Below are 12,016 nucleotides of genomic sequence, written 5' to 3' on the forward strand. Positions count from 1 at the left end.
ACTATATAACTATGAAGAGGGCCTTTCAACAATTACAGACATGAGACAAAGGTGTAGAGAAGGCATGACAGACCACATAAGTAAACAAATGATAGCAAAGTGCAGGGTGAGATACAGATTTCCAGAATGCCCAAGAGGTACAGAAAGACATAAAAATGATCACACCACATGATCAAGGCCAGTGCAATTTATAGTTCTAATGTGTATTGTGTATATCATTTATACTGTATATTATAGCACGTATTTTCCAAGCCATTTTGATCCATATGAAAATGACCTACTGTTCTTCCTCTTACAGTGTAGGGAAATGTGGCCCTGTGTTCCCACTCTATTCTTTACTCTGCTGTTGGTCTCCTCTAATGGAGGCTATGGACAAGAGGAAGAAGAAGAAGAAGACTATGATAGCCCATCAGAGAGCGTACTGCAGGACATAAAACCAACCCCCAAATCATTGCTGTGTCCCAAGGATTGTACCTGCACGCAGGAAGGCGTAGTGGACTGTGCTGGAGTGGATCTGAAGGAGTTTCCTATAGACCTTCCAGAATTTACAAATCACCTATCTCTGCAGGTCTGAACAGTTAAGAGTCATGCAGTCTGTATAACATATATGTTTTAATTCTTCCAGCATATTATATCATAATTATTGCATGTTGTTTATATCCATTAGAAATGTTTTTGTCCACATCTGTAAATGGGATTGAGATTGTACTGAGATATGTTATATTTGCTAGTTCACTATCTTCAGTATAGTGTAGTCTTTATATTTTATTATTGTCTTCTTTCTTTAGATCAGTGCTTCTCAACCTTTTTTCAGTCAAGGCACTCTTTAAAATTATGGACAGTCTCAAGACACCCCATTCTAAAATGTAAAAATTATTCTAATGCTGCTTACACACAATCGGAATTTTGGTCGGAAAAAGCTCTGATGGTTTTCCCAACGTGATTTTGCCCAAGCTGTCTTGCATGCACACGGTCACACCAAATTTGTAAGAACGCGGTGACGTACAACACGTACGACAGGACTTAAAAAAGGAAGTTCAGTAGCCAATAGCTTCCGTCTCGTAGTTGACTCTGTGCATGCGTGAGTTTTTGCGTGTCGGAATTGCATACACACGAACGCATTTTTGAATAGGAACTTTTTCTGAAATATTGAGAACATGCTCTCAATCTTTTGCTGGCCGAAAATTGGCTAGCAAAAGTCCAATGGAGCATACACATGATAGCATTTTCCAACCAAAAGCTCTCATTGGTCTTTTGCCGGCCAAATTTCTGATCATGTGTACGCAGTATAATAGTTTTACATAACGTGGTAGCATTGATACACGTAAGACACGTAACATTAGAGGTAATATATTCTTCCAAAGCAAATATAGTTTTGCACGCTGGTACTGATTAGTATTCAAGTGTTTCTCCTCTCCTTCAGTTTCTTTCCATCACTCAGCTAACATGACCCCAGTGCTGATGGAGAGGGGCAGGGGAGGGTCAAAAAAGGATGCTGTGCAGGCAATCAAAACCCTTCTTATCAACACTGATGACATCACTGGTTGTTAGGATGCCGGAGGCTGGAAGGTTGTAATGGTGCACAATAAAAAAAAATGTGGCTTTTGTGTAACTAAAAGGCAGGCTTGATCGACCTGTTGGCTTGCATTTTTGGACAATTTTTAGACATTTTGCAGAGGCACCCCAAAAGAACCCTCAAGGCACTCCAGGATGCCTGGGCACCCTGGTCAAAAAAAGGCTGCTTTGGATCACTTTTCTGTGTGTGTTTGTGTGCCTTCCTTTCTATTGCTCAAACCTTCACTAAAGCTCCAAACCCTTCTCTCTAATTTTGAAGCTTGGGCTCCTCTTTAAATAGACCTTGTCCCCACCTTAAAAATTGCAATAAAAAACACAGGAAAACCAAGTATGTTTGTCCCTTACATAAATTTGTTTTTTCTCAAGCAATGTGCTTTTGACCTTAATAAATTGAGCTAGAAAATTCCCTATCACAGCCTCCTCCCTTTTTTTGCACATTAAAGCCCTTTCCCCTTATGGAATTATTAAGTACTTTCCATGCCGGCCCAGCTCCTCTGCCCCTCCCTTTGTCCCCCTATGTAAACCTTTATGGAGCTGCTGGGGAGGAACAAAGGAAAATACTATACAGTATAACTTGAGAGACAACTTCAAGTCTGCGGGGGCTGCTGAGATCCAATCCAAGATATTGGCACCCAGCAGCAGCTTTAGGGATTTTTTTAAGTCTACACAAGATACACTTTTACAGGTTAAAAAAAAATCCAAAATACGTTAAATGCACATATAAACCTTATGGAAAAATTTTATTGAAATAAAGAGACAGGGTCTCTTTAACACATGCTTGTTCCCAGATAGCTAAGAGGATAACTTTGCACAAATTTGTGGCAGTGTTGAATTGTAAGTCTGTTAACTTGCTGCACATTGTCATTGGCAGGTTGTACATTTGCAGAGCACTTGAAGCACAAGTTCTAGTTGACATTTTTCCAATTTTTAACAAATTTACATGGCAAGTTTCTAGCAAGAGTAAAGTTGCAGTGGCAAGTCTACAGCAAGAGCGCTGCAAGTCTACAGCATGAAAATTCAGCCACAGCGACCCCTGTGGTGGGATGACTATTGCACAACATAACTGAACCAAAACTTCCTGCAGACTTGCAGAATGTTCGAAAGAAAGCTGATCTGGAGTCATGAAATGTGGACTTGCTGTAATTGTGTAACCAACTTGTGAAGCCTGGCTAGTCTAGCAATAGCTTAGCAAATCATTTTCAAACTTGCAGCCCAATTGCTTGATATCTGGGTTCATGCGTTGCTGGGGGGTTTTGCCTTGCTCTGTATCAACATCTGGGTATAGGATTGTGTATATAGGATTGTATGATATTTTTTCCCCATTTTATTTGTTGAACTTGATGGAGTTTTTCTTCAACCAGACTAACTATGTAACATGATTTTTTTAATTTAAATTATTCTCATATCTTAAAATAGTCACACTAATTCAGGAGATCAAAGGCACCCTCATCCCTAATTTGAAATGTATTAGGGAAACTTGAAAAGGGGATTTTTATGGTGCCACAAATATGACAAACAATTTAATAAAAAATATTATATATTTTATTAATAGAAAGATATAAAAAAGAGTGAAGATATGTTGACTCATAAACAGACAAACTTGTATAATTATCACAACATGATAACAAACAATATACTACATATAAAGCTAATGAAGCTATATAAATGGCTGCTGGCTCAACATGTTTCACTAAATGCTTCTTCAGTAGCTGTAAGGCATATATTGGCTATCATGTGTACAGTTGTGCTCATAAGTTTACATACCCTGGCAGAATTTATGATTTCTTGGCCATTTTTCAGAGAATATGAATAACACAAAAACTTTTCTTTCCCTCATGGTTAGTGTTTGGCTGAAGCCATGTATTATAAATCAACTGTGTTTACTCTTTTTAAATCATAATGACAGCAGAAACTACCCAAATGACCCTGATCAAAAGTTTACATACCCAAGTTTTTAATACCGTGTATTGCCCCCTTTAACGTCAATGACAGCGTGAAGTCTTTTGTGGTATTTGTGGATGAGGTTCTTTATCTTCTCAGATGGTAAAGTTGCCCATTTCTCTTGGCAAAAACCCCCCAGTTCCTGTAAATTATTGGGCAGTCTTCCATGAACGGCACATTTGAGATCTCCCCAGAGTGGCTCAATGATATTGAGGTCAGGAGACTGAGATGGTCACTCCAGAACCTTCACTTTATTCTGCTGTAGTCAATGACAAGTCGACTTGGCCTTGTGTTTTGGATGATTGTCATTGTCACTTGTGGCACCATAAAAATCCCCTTTTACAGTTTTCCTAATACATTTTAAATTATTTTCATGTTTGTATGTTTGCAATCTTCATGCACTCCTATGCTTTGTGCTGACTTTCTTTCTTGTAAGTTATATAGAATAACCAAATAGAAGAGATTCCTCCTGAGGATCTGAGCAGACTTTACAAATTGGAGACCCTCAACTTGCAGAACAATCGCCTGACTTCTAGAGGTAAGATAGTGTTGGTAAAAACAAAAAAAAAAGCAAAATAATACACATAATGATGTATTAATGAATACCTAGTTGCACTGATTTTTTACTTTTATATTTAGCTGCAGTTTAGGTTTAAAGCTGAACACATGGAATGATTTTTATTGCATACTTGGTACAATGTAAGAATGCATAGGTCATATCTGGGAGGGCCACTGTCGAAGCTGGAAATAACTGTAGTAGTTGGTGCTACTACAGTGATAGCCGCACTCTTCCTGTCCCACTCACGTTCTACACAAACATTTGCTATATATTTGCCTGTTATGCTTTATGCTGACCCTCTGGCTTCAATTCATTCTTTGCCATACACATAGAACAAGTTTAACACTGTAAAGTCACAAATCATAGATGCTTCTTAGACTCCGTTCCCAACAATGCATTTTTTATTGCTAATTGCAGAAACGCACTACAGTCCATTTACCATGGATCCCCGTGTGCTTTTTTTTCCGCTGCTGCATTTTTGGAAAGGGTCAGGGACTATTTTAAAAGCAAAATGGTTAATTTTTGGTTCTATAGACTTCAATGAAGAAGCTGCAGAAAAGCACGTAGTGTGTTTTTGCCATGATTTTGCAGCGATTTGCAATTTTTAATCCACCCAACAACAAACTGGCAAAAATATTTAAAAAAAGCAATTAAAAATGTGTCAAAGACGTGTGCAAAAACACAAAAGGCACCGCAATAAGCACTGCGAAAACTAATCAAAAGCAAACTGCATAAGTGTGAACCAAGCCTTAGTCAATGACTCACTAGTCAATGGCTGCCAGGTAATATTTCCACTTCCAAGAGTTCAGCAACGGCAGCCTGCATATTACTTTTAGCACTGGTTTCCTTTAAGACACTATGGGGGTTATTTACCAAAGGCAAATACACTTTCCACTGCAAGTCCACTTGGAAGTGCAGTCACTGTAGATCTGAGGGGAACCTCTGCTGATTTTATCATCCAATCATGTGCAAGCTAAAATGCTGTTTTTTATTTTCCTTGCATGTCCCCCTCGGATCTACAGCGACTGCACTTCCAAGTGCACTTCAAATGCACTTTCAAGTGCACTGCAAATGCACTTTCAAGTGCACTTGCAGTGCACTTGTAGTGCAAAATGGATTTGCCTTTAGCAAATAACCTCCACATCACAAGTTCATGCAGTATAAATCACATTTAAATGGCTATCATCCTAATAATTACATTTCCTTCTTTTTTTAACTTAAGGAATTCCTGATGACCTATTTGAACAGCTGGAAAATCTCAGTTATCTCTACTTGGCCAACAATAAGGTAAGTTCTCAAATTTAAAAAAAATGTTAAAATACCTATAAATGTCACAAGGTATAATGGCTGTTTTACCTATTTCAATTATAAACAGTGAGACAAAGGGTGAGTGGTCTTAAAGGCCACTCAGGTCAAAACTGAAAATCAGATTCGCTGCTGTTGGGTTCACTTTTAAAAGATATCATAAAGACTGTAGGGCTTTTCCCAAAGCAGTGGTCTGACATAAAACTAGAAATTGAAGCCATGTAACAAAAAGTACCCAATAACAACAAACCGGTTACCTTAACCACTTAAGCCCCGGACCAATTGTCAGCCTAAGGACCAGAGGTCTTTTTACAATTTCGCACTGCACTGCTTTAACTGGTAATTGCGCAGTCATGCAATGTTGTACCCAAACGAAATTTGCGTCCTTGTCTTCTCACAAATAGTGCTTTCTTTTGATGGTATTTGATTGCCTCTGTGATTTTTATTTTTTACGATATAAAAGGAAAAAGACTGACAATTTTGAAAAAAAAAAGATGTTTTCTACTTTTTGTTATAAGAAAAATCGAATAAACTCAATTTTAGTCATATATTTAGGCCGAAATGTATTCAGCCACATGTCTTTAGTAAAAATGTCAATAAGCGTATATTTATTGGTTTGCGCAAAAGTTATAGCGTCTACAAACTAGAGTACATTTTCTGGAATTTACACAGCTTTTAATTTATGACTGCCTATCTAATTTCTTGAGGTGCTAAAATGGCAGGGCAGTTCAAACCCCCCCCCAAATGACCCCATTTTGGAAAGTAGACACCCCAAGGAAATTGCTGAGGGGCATGTTGAGCCCATTGAATATTTTTTTTTTTGTCCCAAGTGATTGAATAATGACAAAAAAAAAAAGTTTACAAAAAGTTGTCATTAAATGATATATTGCTCACACATGCTATGGGCATAAGTGGAATTACACCCCAAAATAAATTCTGCTGCTTCTCCTGAGTATGGGGATACCACATATGTGGGACTTTTTGGGAGTCTAGCCGCGTACAGCACCCCGAAAACCAATCACTGCCTTCAGGATTTCTAAGGGTGCAAATTTTTGATTTCACTCCTCGCTACCTATCACAGTTTCGAAGGCCATAAAATGCCAAAATAACACAAACCCTCCCCCAAATGACCCCATTTTGGAAAGTAGACACCCCTAGCTATTTACTGAGAGGCATGTTGAGTCCATGGAATATTTTATATTTTGCCACAAATTGGGGGAATATTACAAACTTTTTTTTTTTTGCACAAAGTTGTCACTAAATGATATATTGCTGACACATGCTATGGGCATAAGTCAAATTACACCCCAAAATAAATTGTGCTGCTTCTCCTGAGTACGGGGATACCACATGTGTGGGACTTTTTGGGAGCCTAGCCGTGTACGGGACCCCGACATCCAAGCACCGCCTTCAGGATTTAAATATGAAACGCTACCAAAAAAAACTGTTAGCGTTCGCAGGGATCAGGCCTGACTCTGCAAACGCTGCAGTTATGTGTTTAGTGTTTTGTAAGTGACAGTGATCGATCGATACTGCACTTGGGTGGGCTGGGCTGAGGGGCAAAACGCAGGTGCTAGCAGGTATCTGGGCTGATCCTGCTAACAATGCGTTTTTTGGAACCCTAAACTGCTGGGGACGCTAGTATAGATCTGATCTGATCAGATCAGATATTGATCTGTTCAGATTCTATACCACTACGGGAGGTTTATGCTTTGCGTGTGGGTGTTAGCGGTACTGGCACTAACCTAGCGCTGCCTGGGGCGACGCAGACCCTGACCCTAAAACCTAATTGATATCACCCGCCGGGTGATCAGGGGGTTAAACCTTTATTGGGTAATAAATGGTGGGTGCCCTGATGCTATAAAAAGCAAACTAACTAACCAGAGTCACCCGTAACACTTATACGGTGATCACTGGTGAAAGGGTTAACTAGGGGCAATCTGGGGGTTCAAATTTTTATTAAGTAGTATATGGGGGTCCCTGGCGCTATATAAAAACCTGACGGGGAACCTAAATAACTAAATAACTAACTGGCTAACCAGCGTCACCAGTGACACTTATACGGTGATCGCTGGTGAAAGGGTTAACTTTAGGGGCAATCAGGGGGTTAAAACCTTTATTGGGTAGTATATGGGGGTACCTAACGCTATAAAAACCTGGCGGTGAACCTAAAAAAATAACTAGCTACCTAGCGGCACCAGTGACACTAATGCAGCGATCAGAAAAACGATCGCTTAGTGACACTGGCAAAAGGGGTTGAAAGGGTTAACTCTAGGGGCAATCAGGGGATTAAACCTTTATTGGGGGGGGGGGGTAGGAGGCTACCCTGGACCTAACACTAACTGCCCTGACACTTTTTACTGTCACAACTGACACTAAATGCAGTGATCAGTAAATAAATGATCACTGCAATCAGTGACACTGTGACTGGGGGGAGGGGGTGATCGGGAGGTGATTTGTGTGCCTATGTGTACCTACATGTCAGTGTAGTTTTGGTGCACACTTACTATGTCCTTTCCTCACAGTCCGGTCAAAAAGACCGCCCCGAGGAGAGTGACATCACTTCCTCCCTGCCTGTGTTTACACTACACGGGCGGGGGAAGCTTCTCATTCGCCAGGAGCGATCGAGAGGGGATAGCCAGAAACCAACGCCCATCCCCTCATCCCGGATCGCTCCTGAAGCGAAACGGACCGCCGCAGCCAGCGGGAGGGGGTCCGATTGGACCCCCCACCCGCTGGAAGGCAGGCTCATATGGGTACGTGCTTGTGCCCGTACATGCCATTCTGCCGACGTATATCTACATGTGGCGGTCCTTAAGTGGTTAATAGATCAGCAGCACTCCAATGCTGCAGTATCTAACATCCAATTTTCACCAAAAAAGGGGTCAAATAGCGCTTTTCCTAAAAGCAATCCTGCTCCTTTAAACTCCTCCGCCATTCTTGTTGAGCTTAGATCACAATGCTCACAATTCAGATTGGCCACAGGAAGAAATAGAAAATGCCTACATTGCATAAAATCTTTTTTACTACAGTGACCGTTAGCGTTGTTCCTACACGGTTCGTCATATGACATCTTCAGGGAACGATACAGGCACCGTTCATTCCACTACATTTATACCACCTTTAACTGTTTCTTATCCTTATGTTATTTTAATTAAGACATTTTAAAATGTACATGACAAGGATCCCAGTGGGCTAGGTTTTTACATAATAGATAAAGTGGTGGGACACTGAAGGGATACAGATATGAAAAAAGTGTCTCAAACTAAATGGATACATGAACTATGTGCTTTGGTCTCACATGGATTAACTACTGACATTGGTTTAAATAGTTTTATTTCAAATTATTAATAGTTTTATTAGATGGTTTTAAGAAAGCTATTAGGGTATTGTAACTATAGTTAATAATAGAGTAGGGTCTAAGTAGGAGGAGAGTAGATGAGATATACAAGCTGGATGAACAGCTGGAAAATCTCAGTTATCTCTACTTGGACAATAATAAGGTATTAAATGTTCTCAAAGTAAGAAAATTGTTAATATGAAATCTAGCTATTAGGGTATTGTAACTATAGTTAATAATAATAGAGTAGAGTCTAAGTAGGAGGAGAGTAGATGACAAGCTGGAAGAGGGAGTAAAAAGGTGCAAAGTTTGAAAATTACATAAGGGTAAGAAAGAGTTAAAGATATTCTAAGTGTAGCAGAATGAGCAACGCCTGTATTGATCCCTGACGTCGTATGACAAAATGTGTAGGGGTGGAGCTAACAGGTGTCATCCCAGATAGCAAGGATAACTTATGGCAGTGTTGATTTTTAAGTCTGTTAACTTGCTGCACATTTTCACTGGCAGGTTGTACAATTGCAGAGCACTTGAAGTAAAAGTTCTAGTTGCCATTTTTCCAATTTGTAGAGTTTGAGTAGCAAGTCTCTTGCAAAAGGAAAGTTGCAACGGTGAGTCTACAGCAAGAGCTCTGCAAGTCACACAGATTTTCAACAGGGTTTAAGTCTGGGCTCTGACTAAGCCATGCAATAAAACTCAATTTTTTTTTCCTTCAACCAATGTGTGGTCATTTTTGCTGTGTGCTTTGGGTCATTGTCATGATTGAAAGTAAACCTTCTTTCTACTGACAACTATCTGGCAGAGGGAAGCAGATTTTCCTCAAGAATTTTGATAGTATTTTGCCCCATCCATTTTTTTCTGTCCCAATAAGTGTTCCAGTCCCTGCTGCAAACACCCCCATACCAGGATATTACCCCCTCCATGCTTTAATGTAGGAATGGTGTTATTTGGTCTTTTTTACCAAAAAATATGTAGTAGAATACAAATTGGCCTAAATTGATGAAGAAATTCGATTTTTAAAAATTTTCTATTGGGTGTTTTATAACAGAAAACAAAAAATATTGTTTGTTTGTTTTATTTTTTTCAAAATTGTCGGTCTTTTTTTGTTTATAGCAAAAAAAAAAAAAAAACGCAGAGGTGATGAAATACCACCAAAAGAAAGCTCTATTTGTGGTGAAATATTGTCAGCTAAAGTAACGCAGTGCTGTATTGTGAAGTGGTTAAGGTGTAAATATTTTCTACAGGTTGAGAGGGGAGAAATGGTGAGGATTATCCTGTGAAAAAGGATGGTCTTATTTGGGGGGGTTTATGTTTGAGTCTGTGTTCTTTATTTATATGTATTTGATATTATTGATATATTTGTATTGGAAAACTATACGTAAAGATTATAAAAAGAAAAAGAAAGTGCTACACATTTTCAAAGAGCAAAATACCCGAAGATCTGACAAATATGGCGCGCACACATTTGAAAACGCCTGATTTTCCTGAACCAAGAGACCCCATGCAGTGTGCTGGTCCTAAATAAAAGAAAACCATCACAATTTATTTTTAAAATACGTTCAATCGGATAAAAAGAGCTACATCCTTTCCAGATGGCAATACATTCACATGGCAGCAGTTTTAATACATTCCCTTTGACTAAAGTTTTTGAGACCAGAAGAAGTGTGAACCTGAGCAAGCCACGGGTGGACATTTTTAGCAAGAAAAAGAACTGGGCTCCTTTCCATGAGAACTGGCTGGGTCTGCATCTGGGCAAAGTTAACTGAATTAGCGAGCTTTAACCCTCTTAAAATTTGCTGTTACAACCCAGACCTGGCACTGTACATGTTCTTGGAAGCAAAATGGAAACAATGAGCATGCATGTAAAATGACAGCCCAAAACCCTTATTGGTTTTGGAATAGTTGTGCTGTGTGTTATAATAGAAAAGCTGACTGGCTAACCTACTTGTTACACATTTTGTACTTGCATCAGTATAGCCTAAATATCTCGGGCACACAGTGTGGTGTTTGGTGAAAACGTTGAAGCCCAAAGCCAGTAAAAACTTTTTTTTAAATCACAGATGGAGTGGAGAAGGTATAGAACCTGCACTGCAATGGTTTATTGCTAAAAATAAAATTCTATGTATACTCCTGTACTACCCACCCACCGTGAAAACTATTATGCCCTGTACACACGGTCGGACATTCCGACCACAAAATCCATTGGATTTTTTTCCGACGGATTTTGTCCGAAACTTGTGTTGCATAAACACGGTCGGATAAAGTTGTTGGAAAATCCGATCGTTCGCAACAAGGTGACGCTCGTTGCGTACGTCGAGACTACGTAGAGGCTAGTAGCCAATAGCTTTGGTCTCGTAATTTAATCTTAGCATGCGTGGCACTTTTGTCCGTCGTAATTCTCTACAAACAATCAGAAAAAGTCTGATCGGATTTTGTTGTCGGAAAATTTTAGATCCAGCTCTCTAAGCCCCCGTACACACGGTCGGACATTCCGACCACAAAATCCATCTGATTTTTTCAGACGGATTTTGTCCAAAACTGGTGTGCATACACACGGTCAGACAAAGTTTCGGAAAATCCGCTTGTTCGGAATGTGATGAAGTTCATTCGTTCCGACGGGACTAAGTTGCGGCTAGTAGCCAATAGCTTTGGTCTCGTAATTTGATCTGAGCATGCATGGCACTTTGATCGGAATTCTCTACAAACGATTGGAAAAAGTCTGATCTGATTTTTTTGTCGGAAAATTTGAGATCCTGGTCTCAAATTTTTTCCGTCAGATTTTCAAACGGAAAAAGTCCGATAGAGCCCACACACAATTAGATTTTCTGACAATATAATCCGATCGGACCTTTTCCATTGGAATTTCCAACCGTGTGTACAGGGCAAAACTTTTTCTGTTGGGATTTCCGATGGATAAAGTCCGATAGAGTCCACATACAATTGGATTTTCTGACAACATAATCCGATCTGACTTTTTCAGTCGGAAAGTCCGACTGTGTGTACAGGGCATTATAGATCAATAGGAAAATCAGATGCTGCGCTGCTTCACAAAAAAAGAAAAACCAACAAAAGCAAAACAATGTATAAAGTGAATAAAGTACAAATATACCACAATTTCTTGAATTATACAATTACCCAAACATAAATGAATAATAAAATTGCAGAAAAAATTTGTGTAGACTTTTCTGAAGTCACGTGTCCTGTGACGTAACGCGTATGGCAGAGCCAGGTGCCGTCAAATGCAAAACCGTAAGTGAGGTTCAGAGTCCATTTATGCTATAGTGCATGTTTTGAGATTT

At 39.4% G+C, this 12,016-nt stretch overlaps 1 protein-coding gene across 3 annotated transcripts in view; it reads left to right on the forward strand.

Annotated features, from left to right (window-relative positions):
* PODN (podocan) overlaps positions 1 to 12,016 on the forward strand; it is an 80,895-nt gene that overhangs the window by 48,330 nt on the left and 20,549 nt on the right. For all 3 annotated transcript variants that reach the window (XM_077453310.1, XM_077453309.1, XM_077453311.1), the window contains exons 2-4: positions 299 to 568; positions 3,961 to 4,054; positions 5,298 to 5,362. In XM_077453310.1, the coding sequence (XP_077309436.1) occupies positions 308 to 568; positions 3,961 to 4,054; positions 5,298 to 5,362 (420 nt within the window). In that variant the 5' untranslated portion in view covers positions 299 to 307. The remainder of the gene's footprint in view (positions 1 to 298; positions 569 to 3,960; positions 4,055 to 5,297; positions 5,363 to 12,016) is intronic.

The sequence above is a fragment of the Lithobates pipiens genome, unplaced genomic scaffold (genome assembly GCF_037356315.1).
Source record: "Lithobates pipiens isolate NorthernLeopardFrog02 unplaced genomic scaffold, aLitPip1_a1.2 Scaffold_23, whole genome shotgun sequence".
Classification (NCBI taxonomy): Eukaryota; Metazoa; Chordata; class Amphibia; order Anura; family Ranidae; genus Lithobates; species Lithobates pipiens.